The sequence below is a fragment of the Haemaphysalis longicornis genome, unplaced genomic scaffold, assembly GCF_048455015.1.
Source record: "Haemaphysalis longicornis isolate Haplotype H1 unplaced genomic scaffold, Haemaphysalis longicornis Haplotype H1 scaffold_6, whole genome shotgun sequence".
NCBI lineage: Eukaryota > Metazoa > Arthropoda > Arachnida > Ixodida > Ixodidae > Haemaphysalis > Haemaphysalis longicornis.
In genome coordinates, this window is record NW_027526407.1 from 55,143,161 (window position 1) to 55,170,106 (window position 26,946).

At 47.9% G+C, this 26,946-nt stretch overlaps 1 protein-coding gene across 1 annotated transcript in view; it reads left to right on the forward strand.

Annotated features, from left to right (window-relative positions):
- Window positions 1–26,693, forward strand: part of LOC144141569 (uncharacterized) — a 71,577-nt gene extending 44,884 nt beyond the window's left edge. Inside the window, exons 2-3 of the mRNA XM_077673112.1 lie at window positions 22,700–22,860; window positions 26,211–26,693. Of these exons, the coding sequence (XP_077529238.1) occupies window positions 22,700–22,860; window positions 26,211–26,693 (644 nt within the window). The remainder of the gene's footprint in view (window positions 1–22,699; window positions 22,861–26,210) is intronic.
- Window positions 26,694–26,946: the final 253 nt, after the last annotated feature.

Here is a 26,946-nt window from a genome sequence, read left to right on the forward strand (position 1 = left end):
TCTCGTGCCCGTTTTTGAAATTTTGTGGTTATTTGTGGTTACTACAGTCGAACACGGATATATCGAACACGGGTATATCGAATTATTGTCTATATCGAACTCATAAATTATCCCCTTGAAAATTCTGTGTAAAAGTATAGGAATTCGTACGTTTATATCGAACCGTATTTTTCCCGACATTGGGTATATCGAACGCCGCGCGAGCTGGAAGGTGCTCTTCGGCGGTCGCTGCACCCCCGATTGAGGTTGAGGAGGATGTGGAGGAATGCGCGGGCATGGCGAAGACTGGCTCGCGGAACTAATCTCCACTACCGGAACGAATTTGCGCTTGCCCAGTCGGGCACCGCTACCGGCCGCCGTAGCGTTAGCGGACGGCGCCCGGTATGCTAAATCTCTCTAGGCACACAAGCCCGAACGCTCGAAAAATGTGACAGTGCGAGGTAGGAATGCCCCGACTGTGCACGTCCTTTTTTTTTTTTTTTTTTTTGCGGCTGCCTATGTTCCCCGGCTTGCCGAAAAATAGTTTTTTTTTTTCTCTCTCTCTGGGTCTGTCTTCCCCCGATGTCGTCTCGGGAAAGGGAAGAGGGAACGAAGGCGCTGGCGGCCTCCTCCTTTTGCATTTTGCTGCTGTTGCTGCTGTTTGACGAGTTGTCCCGCACCTTTCGGAGATCACTGTTTCTCTCGGAGATGACCATCGCGAGCGCTTTGTTGGAGTCCGTTCAGAGAGCCTTGGAATTGTTACCTTCAAAGTTCTTGTGGTACGTGCGCGCTGTTCTTCTTTTGCGTGCGCGTTGTGCATCGTATGCGAAGGCGCAGCGTACTGCTGAAATTTTCTAGTTGTGCAGCCTCGAGAAGATCGAGACCAGCGCCTTTAATTTCATTTCCAAGACGAAGAAGCATGCCAAGATTATCGATTTTTTTCACGGAAATAAAGCGTCCTGTTGCGTCGTGAGTTCGGCATTAGTTGTCATTCTTGAATGCGACGATCGGTAAGTGATCGTCCGCCATAGGTGAGGTCTGAGAGCCCACATTTTTTATATTGAATTCTTCATATATCGAACTATATCGCGATCCCCTTGGAGTTCGATATATCCGTGTTCGACTGTATATACCCTGAAGTTATGGCTGGTTTTCGGCGTGGGCGTTCCTCCATAGACTGCGTGGTGGACTTGGTAACGTTTGCACAGCAAGAAAAAAGTCGCAAACGCATTTCAGCAGCCCTCTTCCTTGACGTTAAGGGCGCCTATGACAACGTCGTTCATGAGGCTATTCTAGACGCCCTGGAGCACTTCGGACTTGGTGGGCGAGTTTACCGATGGATAGAAAGCTTCTTGTCCGGAAGATCTTTTTATGTCATGACGGAGGATGGCCCGACATCACAGCACTTTGTTCAACGTGGTGTTCCTCAAGGTGCGGTGCTAAGTCCAACGCTTTTCAACCTAGCGATCGTCAGACTTGTGCACGCTCTCCCCAAGAATGTCTGCGTCTCCATTTATGCCGACGACATTTGCCTCTGGGCTTCGGGGGTCAACCGACCACAGCTACGGGCACGACTTCAAAAGGCGGCCAATGTAACGCGATCTTACCTGCGGCAACAAGGTCTGAGTATCTCGGGTGACAAGTGCGCGCTGGTTGCATTTACCCGCAAGCCCATGTTTCGATATTCCATCAAGATCGATGGGAGGTTGGTTCCCTACTCCAGGCATCACAAATTTCTTGGTGTAATCATCGACAGGGACATTTCCTGGAGCGCACATGTTTCTTTCCTTAAGAAGAAACTTACCACCATTGCCCAGATATTCAGATTTCTTGCTGGAAAGACGTGGGGAACATCGGTAAGAGGAATGCTGCAACTGTACTCCGCACTTTTTTTAGGCGCCTTGCGTTACAGCTTGCCAGCAATTTCCCAACACTTGTACCACTAACCTGCGGGTAATACAGAGCGTCCAAGCGCAGGCTCTGCGCACGTGTCTTGGTTTGCCGCGTTGTGCATCAACAGTGGGCACCATTTGCATCGCACAGGAACACCCAATAGCAACGTACGTGGCTACTGAAACACTACGCCTGTACATCAGGCTCCTCACGAGGCTGCCTTCTCACCATCTGGCGCAGCTTCCTCAAAGTAGACCACGATCTACTTTTTCAGCCATTATCACAGCGCACAGGGCTGAAATCCCTTCAAGGTACGCCCCTGCGGCAACACCGACCTCCCCGTTGTGGTGCCTGGCACAACCTGAGATTCGTCTCAGTGTTCCGGGAATTCGAAAAAAAGCCCACTTGTCATCATTGGCCCTTCAACAGCTTACGCTGCTGTTACTGCATGAACGGTACAACGACCGGAAACATGTGTACACAGATGGCTCCGTAACGTCATCCAGTTCGGCAGGTGCAGTGTTTGTGCCAGCAGATTTTGCAACAATTCGATTCCGTATTGGCCATACCACGAGCTCGACAGCTACAGAACTTGCAGCCATTCGTGAGGCTCTTGACCATATCATCGGAGCTACTCCTCATAATTGGGCGATATTTTCAGATTCCAAGGCTGCCTTACAGAGCTTACGCGCAGCCCTGCGCTACGGCCCCCTACACCAACTGGTGACAGAGATAAGAGAAAAATTCCATCAAGCCATCACAGCCGGCCATGACGTAATTTTCCAGTGGCTTCCAGGTCACTGCGGAGTCATCGGTAACGTGCTGGCGGATGAAGCTGTCCGTACAGGCCATGAGAGCGACCGCACCATTCTACTTCCGCTTTCAAGAACCGATGCCGCCAGGACGCTTCGCTCCCTTGCACGCAAGATTACCATGCAGCAATGGAATACACCGGACTTTTCGAATCCCCGACTGTATATTCAGGATACCCTTTTTCGGCGCCGCATTCCGTATGGGCTGTCTCGACCCCAGTCAACTTTACTTTGTAGACTGTGGTTGGGAGTGACCTTCACGAAAGCCTACTCCTTCCTCGTCGGGATGGCCAGCAGCGCACACTGTGACGCCTGCGGGGCGGAAGAGACTATAGAACATGTGCTGTGTCGCTGCCCCGAATACTCGTCGGAGAGGAGCGTGCTTGCCACCGCGCTGAGCCGATTGGACAATCGACCATTTACGGTGGAAACTATTTTAAGTCATCGGTCTTCACCATCGACCTCGCAGAAGGCGACGAAAGCCCTTTTACGTTTCCTGAGTGAAACGAACTTGCTTGAAAGACTATAGTGCCCGAAACGGGACTAGAGTACGCGCTTTCCCACTCCTATCTCTTCCTCTTCTCCCCCCCTTTTTATTCCCTGAACCCCATTCCCCCAGTGCAGGGTAGCAAACCGGGCTCTACACCTGGTTGACCTCCCGGCCTTTCCGTTCTTTTTTCTTCTTCTTCTTCTTGTGGTTATTTAGAGAAGGAAAACTGAAAAAATGTGGTTGATTCCTCTGACATATAGGATTCGGTAGAACACGAAAGGGAAATGTGCAGTGAAATCGGCAGCTGAACATGATTTGCGGGTCGGCGGCTGTCTTGTGGGTGTGCTTGGCGAGGGACGTCCTGCTGGCAGGTCGCTTCGGCAAAGGTGTGCTGGCGTCATTTCCGTGACGGATATGACGTCAGTGAAATCTTGGTGTATTCCGGCATAAAACACTTTGGTGTTATCATATAAAACCCGAAAACGAACAACCCTAAGTCTAACGTACCCTTTAGTACTAAAGGTTGCTTCCCCGCAAAAAGACCTGTGTGCAGGGTTGCACCCTCTACAGCCCGCTTGCTTCGTTGTACTGGCGTCACTTCCACGACGAATATGACGTCACTCAAATGTTTGTGCACCCCGGAATAAAACACTTTCGTGTTTAAAAAATGCTGTGTACTTGCTGGCTTCGCGGGAAATGTCTTCGGAAGACACAAGTCCTCTGCCACCCGTCTAAGGCGGCCCCCTCCTCTCTCTATTTCTACCCTTCTCACCCCTCACGCTTTTTTCTTCCACTCTCGTTCCTCTCATAATAAATGCTACAAAAGATTGCTCAATTCGAATTTTCCGCCTTTGAACTGCTCGCGCCCCATATGCTGGTTCTTTTGTTTCGGTTGGGCTTGGGAGCAGCCGTAGCCGACTACACGTTATGTTTTAGTGTTGGCTTTTTAAAGACGATCGTCTTTCTTGGGCTACTTATATGCAGAAATTTAGGTCTGTCTGTATGTCTTGAAAGGATAAATTTATTATAAAACAATTCTGGTATCAATGATACAACGTAACAACCAGAAACAATTAAACAAGTGCAGCGCCGGTTGCTACAAACCTAATAGAGCGCGAAGGCTGCAAGTAACAGACACTTACAGAAACGTATAAACAGCTTCAAGTTGATTGTAGACAAAAGATTAACATACAAACAATTTAGAGTTGCTTACAACCAAAAGATTAACATGCGAGGTAAACAATGATACAATGACATTCGCTTCAAGAATGCAGCATATACAAAACAGGTTTGGGTTTATGTCACAACGGGTACTGTACCGCACTAACACACAATTCTAACACCAAAATCACTTGTTACAACGACAATCCCTAAGGACACAGCTCTGGAAATCTGGCATGAATAATAACCCTTTTGTTCGAAACCTCAATAAACCGGGTAGACCAATGCCGCAGAAACTCTTCCTCACCCAAAAGGGCCAACTCGCCTTCCAAAAAGGTCCCGAGGTGTTGTCTGAAAAAAGAAAGCAAGGGCCACTGCATACGTAGCCTGCGATTCTGTTATACAGCTCTGCAGCGATTACGCCATAGTATATCATCGCCAATTACTACGAATAGTTTGCCTAGGGGTGTGCCGGGGCACTGTTCTCTCAGTTGATACCGTGCAAGCCCCAAACTTGGAGCGGCACGGTGTATGATGCGCCAAAAGCAACGCGCAACACTGCAGCTTGAGAAAGTGTGAGCCGTGGATTATGGTTGACCACAGTTGGGACAGGAAGAGTTCTGTGTTACTCCCCAGCGAAATAATCTCTGTTTGTCTGTGACTCGATTCAGCCACCCGGCCAAAGTAAAGCATAACCTGGCATAACCTGCGCAATAGTATTATATACCCACAGCCGACTCTAAACGTCTAAGTCCGGTGTCAATGTCTATACTTGTCAACATTGTTGTACAAGAACAAGACATTACGCAAATATAAGGCAGAGAATGAATGCATAGGTAATATTTTCAGTGTTCCTGTATTTAAAAATTCATGGATGCTTGGTTAAATACTACATCAACTGCAGAAAACCGTCGCCTGCTGTTGCCCGCGCTCCTGGCGGCGTTTAAGAAATCAAACGGCAATAGCAACGAAAGGTTCCACTAAATAGGTTTCACGTTCCGCTTGTAACACTCGTGCAGTAGGGCATCGTGGTTCTATAAATGTTTCAGTAGGGTGCCTCACTTCACGCGCGTCTGCGTCGTACAGCAGCGCTGGCATCGAGGCAACCAGCGTGGAGCAGTGGAACGTGGTTAATTTAAATTGACATGTGCAAACCTCTAGCGTGTTATCTTGGGAGGAACGAGACGGGAGAGGAACAGCATGAGAGGTGACCGGGAAAGAGAAGGATTGCATTTACTTGCCAGGGGCGCCAGTCGACTATCGTCTTCCGTCGACTTTGCAACGAAAGGAGCAGATACGCGGCCATTTTTTTGCTCGCCTCTGTTGGAGACATTTTTAACGCGTTATTTTCCTGTCATAAAACCGATTCAACGTGTATTATTCCTACTATAAATAGATGATTGGTCGATTTGGTACACCATTAAAAAGAACAAACAGCGCAAAACAATGACACACAAGAGAGAGTAAGAGAAGGAGAGGACAGCGCTGTGTCTGTCCTCTCCGTCGTCTGTCTCTTTAGAATCAGAGCATGCTTTGCGGGTAGAAACGGATTCATGATTAAGGTCTAACTGCGCAACGCGACGAGGACAAGAGAGGGCGCTCGTTTGTTCACTCTCTTGTCCGCGTCCTCTTGGGCAGTTAGAAATAATTCGTGAATTCTGTTTCGCTGTTTCCCGCTGTTTATTCTTTTTAATGGTGCATTCTTAATTACAATAACGCTGGTATTGTCGGTTATGTTCTTATGTTTTGCATCAAATGTGTCTGAAGTTTCCTTTGCACTGAATAATGGGGACATGTATGAGTCGTGGCAGCAGTGTGCGTTTTGGAAGTCTATATTGGTTTACTTGGAAACTGCATAGAAAGCGGCTATCACGCCCATGAAGTGTCGGTCACCCAGGTCCATAGGCGCAATGAATTTACTGTACTGACAAACCAATTAAATTTTTTTGTGGTGCAAGCCGAGGAATTATTAGTGATTGCCCGTAGACTTTTGTATGACATTCAGTACTTGCTTTAGCCATGGCTCAACTCTTCGTTCTGGGCGACGTTAGTTAACTCCTTCATAATATTGGTAATTTTGTCAGACATTAAATGTAAACGGGTTAATGGAAAATTTAGAGGTAGATCTCTGAGGTTGCGTAGCGTCTCAGAGGGCGAAACTTGCTCTCAGTCAAGTCTTGAACCATTGTGAAGCTGGAGGATTTTTTTTATGGAAGCACTGAAGGACACACCACCAGCCATTGCATTAAGATTGAAATTGTTTATTTAGATGTTGCGTCATCACTTTTCACTGCGGTAGTACTAGTCATTGTCACATCCATCTATATCGTCGTCTTCCTCATGCATGACTGGCGCGCACGGATCGTTTTGTCCGCAGGCTTTTACATTTCTCTCAATGTGGAACGGGTAAGCACGCGCTAGCACCAGCGCAACCGGCTTCGCAAACTGGGCGTCTGTAGTGTCAGCTGTTTTGTGCTCCCCCCTTGAGGCGCGGAAGCACCTGAACAGTCTTCTTGGTATTTTTTGCGAGCACCACGCGCAAGCCTGGACGACGACGGGTGCTCCTCGTAAGGCGCGTGCTCACGAGTGCGGTAAACGGTGGGAGTAACTATGGTTCAGCCTTCTGATGAGGCCGCATACGAACACATTACGGACAGCAAAAAGATCTCCGCTGTTGAAACTGCGATTTCAGTACACCTGTCAGAACTACAATACAATACGATACAATACAATACGATACAATACGATACAATACAATACAATACAATACAATACAATACAATACAATACAATACAACACAATACAATACAATACAATACAATACAATACAATACAACACAATACAATACAATAGTTTTTTAAATAAACCTTACAAAGTTATGGGAAAGGAGAGGAAAAAGTTTTACATTAGGAAATTGACTAGCCCTAGTAACGGCCCGTACAAAAGGCACTCGCCCTAGCAATCAAAAGAGCTTTTCTCTCCGAGTTTACTGTCTTAGAACCGCTTCTCTAAAAAGGGGAGGTTTGAAATACGGAAATCAGACAAAATCACCGTCACAACGCATCCGGTGTTAAGAACAAACATTTGCAGCAGGGTGCTTACTACTCGTTATCGGAAATGGACAAAGTGGCGACGGAACGCATCCTGCCACAACACGAGCCAGAAAGACAGACCCTGCCGACAGCGAAGTTGTACGCGGAAGAGCTCCAATATAGACAAGAAAAAGTGGCACCGTGCGAAGCGTTCCCAGCAGCCAAGATGTCTACGTGACGCTCCCTTGCGACCAATACGTTCGAGGCGGGAAAAACTGGCCCTGACTCAGAAAGCTCTCTAAAACATTCAGCGTGGTACGTTTCTTTTAGTCTTCTATTATTCCATGGCCATCGCGACGTGTTATCTCGCACTCTACCTCCCCGGCTAGGAAAGTCCGATGGAACGTAAACAAGCTTGCGTGATGCTGAGTTCGGAGAGTGTCGTTGGCCAAACTGTTTTGTAGACGAGTTCGTATACCTCTTTCCGAAAAGGAGTAGTCTGGTTTAGTGCACCGGCAGTGAATAGACTCCCGTAAGAAAAGCAACAGAGGCCGCTCGCGCGATAGCATCCAGAGTGTGTCATGCCGTTTCAAGGCAGGCACCATCGCGCCGTCTAAGTCAATGCAAGCCCGAAGAAAACGAAATTCCCTTTTTCATCCCCAAGTTCCTCGTTTTTGCGCTTCTTTCCCTCTCGAAGGTTTCACTACCGCAGAAAGCAGAACAGCACTTCGGGACAAAAAAATGTCGTCTGCTCTTTCGTTCAGACGAGTGGCAGCTCCATTCGGTCGCGGCAGGTTGTAGACGAGCGCCGCCTAGCGGGCCAGCGGTAAAACAAATTTTATTCCTTTAGTTGGGGAAGAGAGAGGGAGGGCCTCGCGATTTATGGGAAAGAGGATGTCGGAGAGGGGCGAAGGGAAAGAAAAAAAGGGAATCGTGGCGGTGGTTCTCTACCCAGCCTCCCGCGGGACTTCCAATCACCCGTTGTTTGCGCAAGCACCTTTGGTTGTGTTTACAGCGGAGGAGGCTCGCAGCAGCGGCGGCGGCCGCTTTCTATTCCGCAGCGCCTCCTTATTTCAGCGCCCCCTCTTTCATCCCACTCGTCTTCCGCCTTCTATCGTTCCCGGCGCCTCATTCCCTTCCTTCACCATTGTGTATCCGCTCCACGCATGCGCTGTAGGCGTCCGTTTAGGCTTCTCGCCCACTTTCGTTTCCGCCTGTGTTGCCCTTTTTTTTAAACCGTATGACAGCACAATGCCTTAGCACGCCGTTCCTGCATTTTTTTCCTTTCCTTCTCATTGCTTTGGTTGGCATCTTGACGTGTTATTTGCGGGAGTTTACGATTTTCCACGCCCTCTAGAGTCCCATACATAGAAAGGGGAGCGCGTATGTTCCGTAGCCTGGTTTTATACCGCGCATCGGCGTGAAAGGCGGCGAACTTTCTCCTCTCCCATTCTTCCCCATCTTCTTTCTCCTTCCTTTGTCATGGGTCGACAACCGAGGCGTAATCATTACCTAATGCGATTTCCCGTAGCATATATACGCTGCTTGCTTCGGCGACGTCGCGGCAGAGGAAAGTGCTATTACTACTTTTGTTGCTCTAGATTCTTAGCTTTCTCCCTCTTGAGACTTCCCTCCGGACCAGCCTTCCTTCCTTCCTTTCGATCCCGAGAAAAAGGACCGAAACGCGCTTGTGAACGACGGGGAAATAAAGTAGAGCGGCGGGAAATGTCGTTACAAGTGCTTCTTTCTGTCTGACGGGCTGTTTGCACTTTCGCTTTGCATCCAATCGCGCTGGAAAGCGCTGGAAAGCGCTGGGGAACGCTGGGAGCCTGCAGGTATACGCGCACGGTTCGGGACCGTTCGGCGGCCACGACCCGCCTGGCTGCTCATTCCTATTCCCCCGAGAGGCAAAGAGAGCCGAACGTGGCTGATTCGACTTCACGGAGGGCAAGATTGAAAACGCTTTGCTCTTGTCCTTGTGTGTCTTCCTGCAAGTTGGGCTGCCTTGCTTAGCAGTCGACCAGGACCGCTTTGAAGCCTCTTGCTGGGACGTTCCCCTGGTGCGTGAACTTCGACGGCGTTTTAAAATGGTTGCGTTGTGTTTTTACATGTACGTCAACCAGCGCTGTCTGTCGCTAAATCTTTACTCTACACGAACGCATGACTGCGAAACGCGAGACACATTTGCGGCGGCCGCTCCTGTTTTTCGCTTTTGGCGGCGCAAATTGTCGTCCCCGCCTTATTTGCGCTCTCAATTTAGTTCCGGGGAAATCACTCGTCAATGAAATTTATGCCCCACATTTTGGGGACGATTCATCGAGCGAAAGGAACGACCTGAAACTTTGATGTAGGTGGCTTGTCTGCATAAACGAATGTGCCAAACAGTGGGGATACTGTGTTCGGTAATTTTATTATGTGCAGAGCACTTTATAGGCTCGCCTTGTCGTCGTAGCTCGCTAACGGTCGATGCGACTGCCGGAATCGTGGCGGCGCAGCGAGATAACGGACCCAAGTTGAACCCCGTCTAGCGTCGTCAGGGGGTCACGCTGAGGCTTGGAAAACCACGCGGTCTAAATAGTCATAACCGTTCGAACCTCGTGAACCGCTGGCGCTTGTCATACTTCTCCCCATTGTTTAGCGCAAACAAAACTGCAGGTACATTTCAGACAAAATCTGTGTATATAACCGGCAGCCCCCACGTTCATTTAGTTAGGAACGCTCGTTCGGTTGGTTTTTGCAATAGTAAGCAAAAAAAAAGCGGCCGCGCAAAAAAAAAAAAAAAGGCCGTTCAAAATGCCACAGAAAGGCTCCAGCCACCCAAGAAAAAAATGGCGCGTTCAAAATGACGCGGAAAGGCTCCAGCCGCGCAAGATAAAAATTACGCTTTCGAAATGACCAAAACAGCTCCCGCATACGAAATTAAAGCAAGCACAAAAAGAACAGAACTCCCGCTGGCGCAGTTTCAGGCAGGGGGAGCGCGAGAACTGCGAAGACGGGAAAATTGAAATGCATTGGATAGCAGCAGTCCATTATGGCCCATTATGGCGAATCACTGCTCTGCAATTCCGACAGCTTTCACATTGAGTGGAACGGCTTTTTTTTATTTACACTGCTCGCGAGAGAAACAGATCATACGGAAATGGTGCTGCGGGAATACGGCGTTAATTCCAGCGAAGTGCATGCTGAACTCTTCGGCACCGTTAACTTGATTCGCAACTCTTGTATCTTTGATGCGTAAACGGAACCTCCCCGTCTGTGAAATCGGCCAGACTATGTCGGAAGCCACCAAGCTGGGCGAGGGAAAGCGAGCGCCGGAGGAGGAGGGCACCTGGAAGTGGAGGAAAACGAACAGAAACTATGCGGCACATAGTGTTAGAATGCGAGGGCTCCATCCAAATATACATGAGGGAAATATTCGGCTTCCAGAAGCCCTAGGATTTCAGGGTAGCACAGAGGAAGTTAACTTCAAGGCTGTCGATGGGACGAAAAGAAGATTAGAATGCTGGTGGACGAAAAGCAGAGAGGGGAATATTGCCTAGGACAGTTACCACCTGTATCAGAAAGAAATAAGTATTCTGTGCCTAATAAGTTTTTTGTGCCGGCCGTAAGAGATTTTGATTGAGTGATTTTGTAGGGTTTAACGCGCTGACGCAACGCAGGCGATGAGGCGTGCCGTAGTGGAGGGCTCCGGATTAATTTTGACCACCTGGGGATCTTTGACGTGCACCGAAATCTCGTACACTCGGGCGTTTTTGCTTTTCACCTCCATCAGAAAAGCGGCCGCTGCGGCCGGGAACCGAACTCGTGACCTCGTTCTCAGCAGCGCAACGCGCCTTAGCCACTGAGCCACTGCGGCGGGCCGTAAGAGAAGCGTTAGTATTGAACGAAGAGTGTAAAACACAGGTATATTAGTTTTTTTTTGTAAGATGACACGTCATCACCTCGCTACAAAGGAAATACCACTAACAATCATCATCATCATCATCAAGCGGACCAGGGTAGGAGGAGGGAGACGCTACACGCGTGCTTGAAGGTCAAGCCACACGCTCCCGACAAATACAACATGAATAAAAGCCCATCAGCGCGTCTCTCTTATGTGCTCCCAGGAGAAAGCCCACGTGAATTACTGAAAACTGCAGGTTAAGGCCACGTCGTGCACATGTGGCCAGCCAGATGCCGATCATGTGCACACCTTTCCTTAGTGAAACGTTCCGTACATACGGAATTATGCGAATACGGAGTTCATACGGAGCATTGGGCACCCAGGCGTAGTTAACGCAGATAGTCTTTTCAAAAACAAAAGAATCAAAGGATTTTCCAGAAAAGAAACGTTTGACACCGTTTTCGTGTTTCTGTCATTATTAAAGCGGGAAATGCGGCTCAGTACGTTTTCGGTATGTTTTCCGTATTCATATGTGGAATTCGCACGGATAATGATTTGGCGTTTCTGGCTGTGTACAGAAATAAAACTGGTGCCGAAATTCTTTAACATAATACCGTATTCTATTCAAGCCTCAGAAGGCTTGAAGGGCAGAGCTACCGTGGCTTTGGCAGGCCTGTGACTTTGTACAGTTCTCTGTTCTGTGGTATAAAAGTATTATTATTATCATCATCATCATCATCATCATCATCATCATCATCATCATCGTCGTCGTCGTCATCGTGTGCTGCGGACAAAAAAAATATATGCCTGTTTGTATTCCGGTGGTGTGTCAGCAAAGATACAAGTTTTGTGTTCCCATAATCCGATATATACGGAACGTTTCAGAAGGGCTTGGGAAAGCAGTCATCATCACCATCATCACCCTTTTCAGTGCACAAATGGACGAAGGCCTGTCCCACAGATTTCCAGTCACGTCTATAGCGAGCTAGCCGAGTCCATTCTTTCCCCAAAAATTTTCGTACCTCATCAGTCGATCAGTTGCTTAGTCTACCTTATTTTGGTGCCGTTTCATTCTCAAAAGTATGCACTTATAAATATTAATTCAGGAAAGGGTGGGCAGTAGCCTAATAAACGATTAGTTTGTTTAGGAGGGTTATAAGCCCCCTCGGGGCTTTAAAAGCACAAAGAAAAGCACAGCGCGTCGGTCACTCCCCTCTTAAAGGAGCCCGTGTGCTGAAGACTGCAGATTCAAGGCCACGCCATGCACACGTGAACAGCCAGCTGCCGATCACGTGAGCACCGCCGGTTGAGGGAAGAGAGGTCCCAACGGAAAACGAGGCCCAAAGAAAGCGGTACCACTCTTTCAAAAAATTGGCCGCGTATCTGCTCCTTTCGTTGCAAATGTCGACGAAAGACGATATTCGACTGGCGCCTCTGGCAATTAAATGCATCCCTTCTCTTCCCCGCTCACCTCTCATGCGGTTCCTTTCCCGTTTCGTTCCTTCCAAGATAACACGCTACAAGTTTGCTGAAGTCAATTTAAATTTACGGCGTTCCACTGCTCCAAGTCGGGTGCCTCGATGCCAGCGTTGCCGTACGGCGGAGACGTGCGTGAATCGAGGCACACTACTTCAACGTTTATAGAATCACGTTGCCCTACTCCACGTGCGTTCCAAGCGGAAAGCGAAACCTATCTAGTGGAACCTTTCCTTGGTGTTGCTATTTGATTTTTTAAAATTCCGCCAGGTAGCGCGGGCAACCGAGGCGAGGGTTTTTGTAAATTGATGTATTATTTTATTTGGTATCGCAAAAAGCAGGCATCTGTAATTTTTTAATAAAGCAAAACTGCAAATATCGCTCATGTATTGATTTTCTGCCTTATATTTGCGTAATTTTTTTTCTTTTTCAACAATGTTGACAAGTATGAACATTAACACCGGACTTGGATGTTTAAATTTGGCTGTGATTATATGAGACTATTGCGCAGCTGGTGTTTCACTTTGGCCGGGTGGCTCAATCGAGTGACAGACAGACAGACAGACAGACAGACAGACCAAAACTTTCCTGTTCAAGTAGCCCAAAAAAGACTATCGTCGGTAATAACCAAAATTGTGGGAGAGAAGCCAAATCTGCTTCAGGAACGACTTTTACCGAAAACTCTTCCGTTTCAGCCGTTTTTTGTTGGTTTGTGCTTGTTTGCGTCCTTTCCTCCCGTCCGTCGTTCCTTGTGCGCTTTTAAACTTCCACGATATGCCAACTAGCCCAACTTTCAGTGTTGCCCGTTTTACTGCACGGGAAGGAAGGAAACAGGATTTAAACCACTTTTAGGTGTTTGACAGAAACGACGGTTATTTCATTTTCCCCTCTATTTCATACATTCGTATATGTCTGCTGTCTTTCACCACGCATTGCGAGGCCGTGCAATATAACGCGCTTAGAAATCCACTCACGTTCTCGCCATACCGTCTCTGCGCGACGGCTTCACTCTGGCGTGATGCTGAGAGGCGCCCGGGCGCCGCAGTCCATGTCTTGTCCGCCGAGTCCCCGCGAAACGATAGCAAACAGAAAATTGCAACGCTCAGCAAAGTTTTTGTTGCCGCGTCGGAGAACATGTTGTCGCTGACCGCGGCGATACGTGACGATAATACGGTTTATGACATCGCGCAATAGCCAAATACTTGCAAAGGCAATGGGAGAACTGACTCGGTTGTGATGTAACGTGGAGATAACGGCAAAAAACTTTGTGTTAGCTTGAGCTTTGGTAAGTCAATTTTTTTACCGGAAAATTTTGTTCGGACTTGCGGCTGTGAAACTTGTTGCCTTCTTTTTGGCTTTACAGCCCCTCCCCCTCTTCTTCCTCATTTTTGGTGCGGGTCGCAGCAGAATAAAACAGAAATATTTTGTTTTAATTCAGATCATGTCTGTTTTTAGTTAAAATTTGCTAACAGTTACAATTTAGTTAAAATTTAGCTAAAATTTGTTTTATTTACCAACTATTTTGATTTTGGTTTAGCGGTCGGACTGAGAGTTCGCGCAAGAGACGATCGGTTCCTTCTTGTAGTTGTGTGCGATATTAGGCGGCGCGTACGTTTATTTGATGGGGATGTATTTTTCTTGCCTAATATCAGTTACTTTGTATTCATCTAGCGTCAATATTCACTGATTTGTGTTAGGCGTTAAACTTTGAACGTCATATGATAGTCCCTCCGAAAAACTTCGCTTTCTTGTAATGTGGCGCTGCTCAGGGGCGTATACGGCATTCAAGAATTTAATTCAAAAATGGTACAGACATTCGAGTATACGTGTATAATTTATAAACAGGGTGTTTCAGCGAACACTTTCAAAAATTCTTAAAAATAGGCTCTTCGAGAAAAAATAAACCCTCTTCAGAAGGAGACTGCTAGCTGCGGCGGACGCCAGGTAGGCGTGCACATTATTTAGGTGGGTAATTAAAATCTACTAATTAACTTCTTAATTAGCGGAGTTTGGTGGCTATTGTAAAAGGTGATTTTGTATCCCCGGAGAAGACGTTTTCACATCATATTTTAAAACAACGAAAAAGTCGGTGTTTAAAGCCCTGTAGCGCGAGGAAACCTGCCGTTGTTTTTCGCTCAAAAACGCAACTCGGCGTTCGAGGAGCGCTGGAAGTCTTGAGCGAACGCAACGTCCGCTGGTGACGTGTTTCAATGAATGTGGCGGCCAAGCTAGGAAGCCTCAGCATGCGGCCACAGCCGCGAAAGCGTTCCTCACCCAGCAAACAAACCTTTCCTTTGTCTGATGCGCTTTCTAACACGCAACGATTGTGAACGAACAGCAGATAAACCTGACGAAAAAAAAAATGAACGGATGGTGACGTTTCACATTTTGCACGACTGGTAGCCACTTCAGATGTGGACAAGACAGTAAAAAAAGAAAAACAGAACTGTCGCAACGCCCACTAGGGCTCCTGAAACGGGCGACCACGCAGTGGGCGATATGGCTAGCTTTTTTCTTGCGCCTACCAACGGAACAAAAGATAACGCTAGCCGTGGTATAAGGTGATCATTGATCATTGAAAAAATACAGGAGGCGATGGCGTTGATATAAGCTGATTCCCTAGCGTGGGGAATCACCAGAGCCTTCTTGAATTTGGCGACACAGTCACTGCAACACGTCATCAGCGGATGTTGCGTTTTCACTACACTTCTGGCGCAACATGTTCGCTGCGTTTCGGTTTCATGCGGGAAAAATACTTGATTTTTGCGGGCTGCAGGGCTCTACAGATTGTCTTTTTCGTTGCTTTAAAAACTGATCGGTTATCGTCTTCTCCGTAGCTACAATTACAAACTCGCCATTGGCAATAACCGCCAAACTCCGCTAATTAAAAAGTTCATTAAACAATTTTAGTTAATTAACTATGTAATTCGCATGTTTCTCATAACTGCTCACGTCCGCCGAACCAGACAGCTTGTTTCTTAATAGAATTCATATTTTTCTTGAAAAGCCTACCTTCAGGAATTTTTGAAAGTGTTCACTGAAACACCCTGTATATATCCGTGTGTGTGCTTGCGTGCTTGCGTGCGTTGTTTAAGCGCAGGTGATGAGCCATATGCGGTTAGTCGAAAAGATGGAAGAAATGTCGTACCCGAAAGCTTGCTAAATTATTTTCTCAGAATGTCTCAATATAACGAAAATACCACCATCCTAGAAAAAGCCAACATAATTGCTATTCACCAGACTTGCGATGTCAAAGAAACAAACCCACTACCTTTCTGAGTTGTTTACCAAGGTAACTGTTAAACAAGGTAACGAATTAACCGCATAAGCGGCACCTTATACTTTCTACAACCGAGAGAACAGACTCGAGGTTGGGAAGGCTACTCAACAATTCATCACATCCGAGTAAGAGAAAAATCCGCGAAGCAAAATAAACCCTAAGGATACGAAAAGGCGTTTGATTATATAGACACCGAGCAGTACTGGAAATATTGAAAGATCAGGGAATATAGGAGAGTTACGTTATTCTCATGGGTGACATATACGAGGGATATACCGTCCACGAGATGAGCGAAAAGTTCTTCATCAGGTAAAAAGTGAGAGAAGACGTCATCTGTCTAAAGTTGGCTACCGCGTGCATAGAAAAGGTATTCAGGTTGCTTGTTTGGGGAAAGACAACTATAGGAGTAAATAACGAATATTTGATCAGCGCGTGATTTTCGGAACACTTTTGGTCGTATTCGGAATCTGTCCTTCACTGCAATTGAGTGGAGGATACCGCAATGCTTTTGCACGTGAAAATCGCTTTCAAGGATCTCCTTAAGGCCAAGGATCAAGTATTCAGAATACGGCGGTTCTCTTGTTTAGCCCGTCTCGAGAACACCTGCCAAGATCGCATCTGAAAGTGCACTAAGAAAGCTTCGTCGTGCGGTTAAAGCTTTGTCGTGGGGTTCAGGTAATTGGAAGTAATGTTAAACACACACGCAGAACCCTCTCCTTTAGACGAAGTGGATGAAAAGGGATGCTTGAACAAGTGGATAAATATGTTTTTTTATGGAGGAGAATTCAGTGCTTAGCAGAACCATGAAATATAAATCCGGTGTAGGACTAGTGTAGACTGATGTGCATTCGGTAAGCACTCCCATGAAATGAATGGCAGACTCTGCCAATGAAAATGATGGTGGAGCACTATCCTATAACTGACTATTTATGAGGCCGAAGCCTGGCGCCTCACCAAACGGATTGAAATACAGGTAAGCCCGTCAAGCCGTTAAAAGGAGAAAAATACGAGTGCGACAGCGTGGGGCTTTTTCTTTGGAAATTCGGTATAGCGAATATTCGCTCTTTCGATGTTCGTAATGGCTTCTGCATTGCCGGCGAGTGCTTCGGATATCGCATTTCAGAAACCCATCGTCTGCAGGACTGATCACGTCTGTCGCTTGCGAAGCTATGTGAACTCCTAAAAAAAGAGTGCCCTTACCTTTTGGGTGCGTTATTTCGGCGCGTTCAGCTGTGTTCCTATTGGTCGCCGGTCCGGCCGGTCTACGCCTCAGCAGCTGCGTTTGGGCGAAAAAAATTTAGGAAAGCTTCCACTCACACGCAAGACTTGAATGGCGGAGTTGTAGTATGTGAGCATAGTATGTGAGTATGTAAGTCTCATTGATTATTAGCATAGTTGCGGTGCTAGTAATCGTCGTCATATGCATCGAAGAGGTCGTCGTCTTTTCTCGGCGAGTGGTGGACGCAAAATCATGCTCAGCATTGTAGACTTCCATCAGCTCTTCGTCATCGACTCTAGGCAGCGGTGGCGGGATCTGTAAGTCGTCTCGGGAAGAAGTGGCACTCTCGTAACCATGTCTCCAATTATCCATAATACCTTCTAGACAATGCAGTGGCCGCGGTGGCCCCTCCAAAGAAGGGTGTCTTTTCCCCTTTAGCATTAGCGCTGGAGCTTTTTTTTTTTTTCATACACGGCAGCGCTTGACGTCAGCGCTGGAGTTTTTCTTGATTTTCTTTTCTTTTCTTTTTTGCTAAAGCCACTGCGCGAGCCGGGGACTCGGCGGTCGCCGCGATGAACGCGCGCACGAGGGCTCGCTATTTTCTCGCTCCTCGAAGTTTTGCCAGTTTCCCCAATCCCGCTTGCACCTTTGAGGAGGTCACACAGTTTTATCAATCCGGCCATTCCGTCTATCCCAAGCCCTGTAGGGGCCTCACGAAGGCGGAGGAGCGCATCCTCCTTCGCCTTTATACGAAAACTCTCTTGTGCCCGGCAATCTTAAAACACTTCGATCCCACTTGCACGGGGAAGTGTCCGCACTGTGAGGAAGATTGTTCTGACATTTTCCACGTGGCGTGGGCGTGCCAAAAAACCCCAAACCTACCCCCTCTACCCAACCCTTCCCGGGAGGACTGGGAGGCAGCCCTGCCCGGCTCCTCTGACCTGACGACCCAACGGGCCCTGGTCGGTCGGGCCCGGGCCGCGGCCGACGCCATTGGGCTTTTGTAAGGGGGAGCCCACCTAGTCTTTGTACGGGGCGGCCTCTTAAGGACCGCTCCCCACCCTCCCTGTCTAAACTTCTGTAAATAAATGTTTTTCAGTCAGTCAGTCAGTCAGTCCGCTCTACTCGCCTGAAAGAAAGAAGCTGTCGTCAGCACTGAGGAACCTGGACTCTCGGCGGCCATTGTCGAAGGAGAAGATTCTGTGTCACTGGCCTTCTCTGTCATCCGCTCAGAAGGCGATTAAGGAACTCTTACGCTTTCTACGGGCGACAAATTTAAGCTATAGACTATAGACTGAAAGCCTTCAGTGTCAATCACTGAACTTGAATGAATGAATGAAACAAATCTTTATTAAAACAACAGGTGCAGTTGTTAGGGCACCCGCCCGGTGGAGGGGATCCCTAGTCCGGGATCCCCTGGCTGCGGCTGGCTGCGCGGGCCCTTTGCACCAGGTCAAGCTGGAACGTAGGGTCCTTGCTGGTCAACCGCGCCGTCCACTGTTGTATAGAGGGGTTGGGGATTGGGTGCAGGTCCGGTGTCTTTTGGCACTCCCACACCTGATGGTATAGGGTACCGGGCGCTGGGCAGTAGTGGCAGGTGGCTGGATAATCTGTCGGATAAATGGCATGAAGAAGGGTACGGTGTGGATACGTGTTAGTTTGAAGTCGTCTGAACGTTGTTGCTTCATCCCTTGTGAGTTGGTGGTGTGGAATGGGGAAAATTTGCCGTTTGAGTCGGTAGTCCGCCAATATATCTGTGTAGCGCAAGAGAGGTTGCGGATTAGGTGGATGAGGTGGTGACTGCCCCGTGAGAGAAATGGCCCGGTGTATGTAATCGCGGGCAGCGGCGTGAGCCGCCTCATTCCCCTCCAGGGATTCGTGTCCTGGCACCCAAACTATATAAACTTCGGGAATGCTCTGTCTTGTTAAAAGAAGACGAAGTGCCGTTTCAGAAATTCGACCTTGTAAGTAATTTCTGCACGCTGCCTGAGAGTCGGTAAGTATGGTGATTGGGTACTGGGCAGTGATGATGGCTTGGGAACGTTTAGTGCTTCAGCGCTGGGCGTACCTGTCTGCTCCAATTTTTCTTCATTCTTTCATTTCTATTTTTTTTGCCTTTGCACCCTTTCCCACGTGCAGAATAGCAAAATAGGCTCTAGCCAAGTTAACTTCCCTGCCTTTCTTCTACATCCTTCCTTCCTTCGTTCCTTCTTTTGCTAAAGCCACTGCGCGTGCCGGGGACGCTCGGCGGTCGCCGCGAGGCACGCGCTCACGAGCCCTCGGAATTTTCTTGGTATTTGTTTTCAGCAATGATGAGCCTACGGCCAGTAACAGCAGCTCAGCTGCTAAAAGTTTGGTCGTCCCCAACATTTGACAAATTGCTAGACCACCCTGCTAGACCAAATCGTTAGACCACAAAGATAGATCACCCCGCATGCCGCATGCGACGCCGTAGCACCGAGTTCACGCGGGTAAACCCTGAGTGATGGGGAACGAGCGTCTTGGATTGGGGAGCGGAGGAGAGAGAGAAAGAAAACTTCTTTATTGAGCTAGGCTTGGGCTCAAATAAAAAAAATAGGTGGAGTTGCGCTGAGCGTGAAATTAGAAGAAGTGAGAACAAGGGGACCATTCGTGCAACAGAGCGACGACTTTGGGGCCGGACTGAGGCAACAAACTCGGCGGAGGAAAATTTGGGCCATAGAATGTATTCAGGCAGCGCAGAACAGGAGTGGTTGGATATCTATAGAAGAAGTCTTCGCCCTGCAGCAGACATAAATAGCACCCGCGTGTATGCGTTTCTTAGTGAGCACAGCCAGCCGGCATGTGAGCTTGCTATCGGGGTTATGTTACACCAGAGACTCACCTAACGTACATAAAACTCCCCACACTTAAATAAATAACGCCAAAACCAACCCTAAGATAGACCAAACAGTTCGGCTATAAAAAAAAATAACGTGCATATACTCTGGTATTCTGAACCCTTCCCCCACTCTAGTCTTGAGTGGAGGAGATCCTTGAAATCGATTTCCCCATGCATAAGCATTGCGGAATCCTCCCCTCAGCCGAGTGGAGGGAACAAGTGGAGTGGAGGGGGGACTCGGAATACGGCCCATTGTCTTCCTTCTGCTAGCTCATCCAGCTGTTCGCTGACCTGTATGGAGAACTGAAACCAACTTAATGCAGACAGAACCACCGAAATTGAAAATAAGAATGTTAACCAAAGCCCATCCAATACGGAAACAATCACGGTGTAAAAAAAATATTTACCAGAAGTCATGAAACCGACACAAAAAAAGTACAAAACCAGTAGCTGAAACAGACCTAAAGGGAAGAAAACTACCCGAAATCCCACTTGTAATGAACAAAGATGTTGATCAAATGGATGTCACGCTTGTTAAAGAATTTTATCTTTCAAGTATAACAAACAGTTCAAAACAGAAAAGAACAGAGCTCACGGAATTCCCCGAAAAGCTTGCATCCAGAAGCATCAAGAAGCTTGCTATCCAGAAAGGGAACCATTATACTACGAAATCATACGGTACAGGTCGGCTAACTAGATTATCAGAAGCACGTGGGTACATATTCAAACGTGCTCCTAGATGGCGCCTTGAATCACTTGGCTGCGCTCATTAAGAAACGCATACATGCAGACATAAATAAACTGGTGAGGGCGACGATTGTGACGTCTTGATGACTTGTTCCCTATGTGCTCTGTCTTTGATGGACGTGGCTTCACCAGGCACTCGCTGGTATACTTTCTCAATCGGATGGTTAATTTTTGCATTTCGTACGCACTCGACATCTATTGTGTTTGTTTTTCCCAATTGTTCATTCAGCTAAAGCGGCATTTCAACACAGCGTGTCAGAACGTTTTACGGCTCGTATTGGTGACATCGGCGAATAGCATACTTGCCACATGTGGAGCCGACAACAATATTTTTTTTTAAATTGCGATAGTATGCCCTTTGGCATAAAGTCCTAGAGGTAGAAGTTGGCACCCGTTTTCTGGAGGAAGTCCAGAAGACAGCGGTGGTGGGGCCCCCAGAAATGATCTGCTCCTTCTTGTGGTCATGGTGGAGAAGTTGCGCTTGGTTTTCGCCTTTTGGTGATTACGCCATAGCCTGATGCAGAGCCCAATGTCAGGCTGCCTCTACAACACGTTTATGTCCCAGTGCAAACACGAAGCTCGCTTCATATTTCGCGCAATGCTGACAGTGCACTGCTTGCACGTATCTTATGGAGAAAAAAAGGATTCGATGCAGTAGCCATCGCAACCTGAGTGTGTGCTGGCAATAGAGGAAGCACCAGCACTTTACCCGGGCACTTTACACGCTTCACATGGGCTTTACACGGGGACTTCACACGCTTTACACGGGCTTTACACGCTTCACGCAGAAGCACATTACACGGGCTACTTCTTCAAGTACCGTTGAAACGTTCACTTCTGAAACCCGCCTTTTATATATACAGTTGAACCTCGTCATAACGAACACTGATATAACGAATTGTCGACTATAGCGAACTAAACATGAACTTTGCTTGGTCACGCTTCATTTCACTGACTCCTATTCTCTTTATAACGAAAGCGAAACCGAGAGAGCCGCGTGCAATATCGGCTGTAATCAAATATTTGGTTCGCACGAGGTTCAAAAGTCGAAAGCGTGGAAAAACTTCCGACGTCCCAAAACACAAGACTAAATGACCTTTCGTGTGTGGACACTGAAAAACTTCATTCCTGCTCAGTGCAGTAATATTTCACCAGACAAGATCACATCCTTCTTCAAATAAATAAGTACGCAGGCCTGTTTTGCCAAACGAACTTTGCTCTGTTGCAAGTTCACGTTCTCTGGTTCCGGTACATTTAGTTTGAAATGACACAAGAAGACAATGAAGGGTTACCACGTTTAAAGTGGGTTCGAAGCCTCGAATAATGGGTTTTTGTATCTAAGATTTTTGGGCGAGAAGACTGTCTGTTTGTAAAACCAATTTTGCCTCTACTGTTACAACGAAAACCGGATATAACCAACTTATTTGCTGCGCCGATACCACTTCGTTACAACCAGGTTCGATTGTAGTGGCGTCCCGAAGAAATATCGACCTCGGAAATGACCTTACTTTTGGTGCAAAAAAGAAGTTTATTTCTCCTCTTCTTTCCGCGTTACGGGCATATCCTGTAAAAGACCAACCTTGCAGGAATGTCGGGCCTGTGATTGACTGGTTGATCTACTCTTAATCGCGAAGCACCAAGCCCACGTGGGGGTACAATGCTCTTAGTAAGCGGGTGCGCTCTTACGGGACTTCAGCAGGCGCTGTACTTGAAATGCTAAATGCCATTTTGAACACTATGTGATTTCTTATCGCACAGTCGAAGGATCGTAATGAATTAGGGTCACACCCGCCCTCGCACGCCCCTTCCCTTTTGGATGATTGCAGAATACTGGAGCCGCGCTTGTGCTACTCACTGGTGCGCAGGGCAGCCGCAGGCGGCGCTCCTGGGCAAGACGCGGCGGCCGCGGACGGCGTTCACGAGCCAGCAGCTGCTGGAGCTGGAGAACCAGTTCCGCATGAACAAGTACCTCTCGCGACCCAAGAGGTTCGAGGTGGCCACCAACCTGATGCTCACCGAGACGCAGGTGAGCTCCGGCGTCCGGCTATAGCTTGTATTCACTAGTGAGGCACGCATGCAGGCAACCTTGTGAATGCGCCGTAACTGGTTACGTCGGGCTCCGCGAGATGGCGGTACTTGTCCGTGCTAAGCACGTGATGTATATAGGGCGTTCCAAACTCTACCCCACCGAACGGAAAGTAATGCCTCGACTCCAATGTGTGTGCGATTAATAACATCTCTTTCAACATCAGTTTTGAGAATTGGGTTGAAACGGAGCAGACGACGCTTGCCGGTGTTTTTTTTTTTCTTCTGCGGCGTGCGGGCACAGTGGCACAAGCCGCGCCATGTCCGTGGCGCTTCGGCTACGCCTGTGGCCGTTGCCAGTATTGCCAAGCGAAAAAATTGACAGCTAAACGTTTCAGTGAATACCATGTATAGTCCCAGGAAATTTGGCTAATCTGCCATCCGGGCCAGTTTTTCATCACAACGGTGTCTTGCCGCAACGACGAAAGCGCGAATAACAGCACACTGATCGATAGTGGCGCCCTCTCAGTGCACCTTGCAGCCCACTCGCAGCGTTTGTCATTTGAGGCTTTTGTAAGGATAAAATTTCCGTTATAATAAAATTTAATTGCAAAATTATTTCTTTGTTGACTTTTTCTCGCCTTCATTATTTTTTCTAGCAATTAAAAGTGAAAAATTAAGATTTTCTGCTTCCACGCCCATTTTAGCTGTGGTCGTCTGCACTCTGCGGTGAATAGACGATCAGAGGCGTCGGGAGTACTGGTCGCAGTTTAGAAATTCCTAAAAGAATTTATTCAAACCCCAAAAAAAGATGCAAAAAAATAATATGGCCAGGAAAAGGTACCAAAACAACTATTTGGTTTGTAGAAAAATGTCTGAGTAGCAAAAAGGGCTAGTGCACTGAAAGGGCGCTGCAGCCGGCCGTTTTGCGGCCTGCCCGAGGCTTTCCTTGCAAAAAGGACCTTGCTGAAGGCCTCGGATGGCAGGCCAGCCACGCCACAACAGGACTGGCGGCAACATGACTGTCATGGAGGAAAGAAATCTTATGAAAGGCTGCGCTAGCCTTCCGGCGCATTGAGAGAAGTGTGGAGGAAGTCACGTGGCTTTTCCGCACTCTCGGGATGTCACTGGCACTGGTGCCGTGGCAAAGTTGGTGCAACGCCGGCCCACCGAGGCGTTACGTCACGGCCTAGCCGATATCCAATGGTTCACAGGCGTAGACGGAGCAGAGGTCAGGGGAAGTGTGGTGGCGAATGTGCTCAATGCATTAAACAGTCGAGACCTCCTAAAATGGTGTTTTCGGCTTCAATGCAGGTGACATCAGCGCTTCTTCTAAGCTTTTCTGTCCTCCATCTTGCGTGCAATCTTCTCGAGATCGCTATATACGTCATAGCATCCGTATGAATTGACGGCGGCCTCTTGCCCGCACCACTTTGTGCAAGGAATCTACATCGGTTCCAGAATTTTAGACATCCTCCATGTTTTACTCAGTCAGTGACCGGTATTTTACGCTTAAAAATATGACTTAGACGATGTTTTGTCGAACACTTGACTGAGTTAGCTCTCCTTTAAGCAGACCTGCCGACTTCCTAAACGGCGTGGATGTCTTCAACGGGATTAACGGCATGCAACTTTTTTTCTACTTTTAACTCAAAATGTGGTAGGTAATACGCGCATTTTTGTGATAAAGCCGGAATATCAGATCGGTACGTTGGAGAGGCACACACACATAACTTTTCCAATTGATAGCACTGGCTACGTGGTTTATTCATGTCAACATTACTTATGTCACACGTCTGTTATTTTTAGGGTTAGAAAGTCCTGGAGGAGGCACAATATAAGCGCGTGGTCTGGTGGACTCGCCTCGAGACAACGCACGCGTACCTTTAGCATGAAGCACTGTGCCTTTATTGACTTGCTTTAAATCCTTCACACTCATTTCGAAGGGCGTAGGCTTAACTCATTTTCGGCTCACGGTGAGGCTCCGCATCACTTAGCACACTCGTTTTTCCGGGTAATTCCAACGCACACTTCCACGCATGGCCGTTGTTGTATGTATGTGTCTTTCTCCTTTACGTGCCTGGTGCGGGAAATGAGGAATTGGTCTGGAGTTAGGAAAGGCAGGGTAGCTTTATGTGGCATCGCGGTTCGCCTGCCGTTCGGAGATTTGCAGCTGGGTGCGCGCTGCACTGCTCGTGAAAAGGGGGAGGGAGCTCCGAATAAGGGCTCAGGTTCTTGTTTGCCACAGGCATTGTGTGCGTCTAAACGTAGGGACCATGTTCGCTCCAGACCACATACAGCCCAAATCGGAGAGCCCAATTTCAGCAAGGTTGGTACATTGCCTGTAAAACAAAAGCTTTGCGCTAAGCACTACGCTCTCTAAAAAAAGGTCGGCGCACTTACTAACAGAACACTAACCAGTTACTTGTCCAAGTATTCACTAGGCACTTAGTTGCTTTTACTAACTGGTCATGCATGACCTAGTAAAAAGCTACGCGCGACAATGTGGATCTGCTGAGTGCGCAGCGCGACATAGACACATTCATCACGCACATATTACACGTGGACAATCAACAAATGAATTGAGCAAGAAAGCCAATGGGATGGGGTAAAGAGAATTTATTATAACCCACGAGGAGAGCGAGTATTACTACTTAGTTACCTCAGAAATACATCTGATCTTCTTGCTTTTATAGCCAGCAGCGAAAAGTCTTTTGAGAGAGTCGGTGGGCTGGTCATAAAAATAAAATATTGTAGCGATAATTTTAGAATTATGCAGTTTAATGTGCGCATATACAAGACAGCATCTGGATTTGCAAAAACTTTTTAATCGGGATTTGGCGTGGAAAAAGAGCTGTAGTTATTATGTTCAATAATTCATAGAATTTATTACTTCAGTGAATGTTAGTATCAAACCAGCAGCAGTTACTAAGTGCACGGTGTAGGCTAGTAACGGTTCCACACTTAGTGGTAGGACCTACGTACCGTATTTGGGGGAAGTAAACTCTGTAAAAAGTTAATAAATACAGCCGTTACTACCCTTTTACCAGCTTTTTTGTTAAGAGTGTAGGCAGGGCGGGAGTCTCTCGGTGCACTCTTTGATTTTCTAGCTCACACATTTCTACAGTTACCGAATTAACTCAAATATGAATGCATTCACTCTCACATAAACTCAATGTACCTGCCCGCTGCATTATAGTCAGGCACATCTAACTTCAAATTGGACACGTGGCAAGCAGTGGTCCCGCTACAGGAGCCGCCTATCCACAACCTTTTTTTTTTTTTTGGTGGTGCGTACTGGAAGGAAGTACTAACGGTCCTCCCTGATCCATTCCCTTCCTCTGCTTTCAGGTGAAAATCTGGTTCCAGAACCGGCGCATGAAGTGGAAGCGGAGCAAGAAGGCGCAGCAGGAGGCCAAGTCCCGCTCCGCCGAGAAGATGGACCAGTGCCGGCAGAGCCCCGCGCCGTCCACGGGCGGCGCCACGGCCCAGCCGCCATCTCAGCCGCCGCAGTCACATCGCCATGCGCATCAGCAGCAGCAGCCGCCCGCATCGCACCGGTTACCGCCGACCAGCGGAGGCGGAGATTACCACCAGCCGGACTCGCCCGCGGCCGCCAGGGACCTGCAGCTGAGGTTGCAGCAGGCGCACCAGCATCAACACCAGCACCACCAGCAGGACAGTGAGAGTGTGTCTTCGCGCGGTGGCAACAGTGACGCCGAACCAGACATGGCCTTGTCGCCAGGACTGGAAGACTCGAACATGGCTCTGTCCCTGTGTTCCCAGCCCACGGGCCGAAGCACGGACTTGATCTATAGGCCGTACGTTGTGTGACGCTAGGCCTATCCACAGACAAGGAACGCGACGTGCAACAGTACGCGTAGAATGCAATCCAGGGGGTCCTGGTGAACTGTGAGGGCTCGCTACATCCAGTTCATGCTCGCTCTGAAAAGTGGTGTGCGGACTCTCTGTGTGACGTCATTGCTTGTCACAGATCTAAGTCATTTTACAGCGACAGCTGTACGTAGTTTATTATAGGACATGTGAGCGTCCGCTGTGTGTCCGTCGCCTGTGTTCATCACCGTGG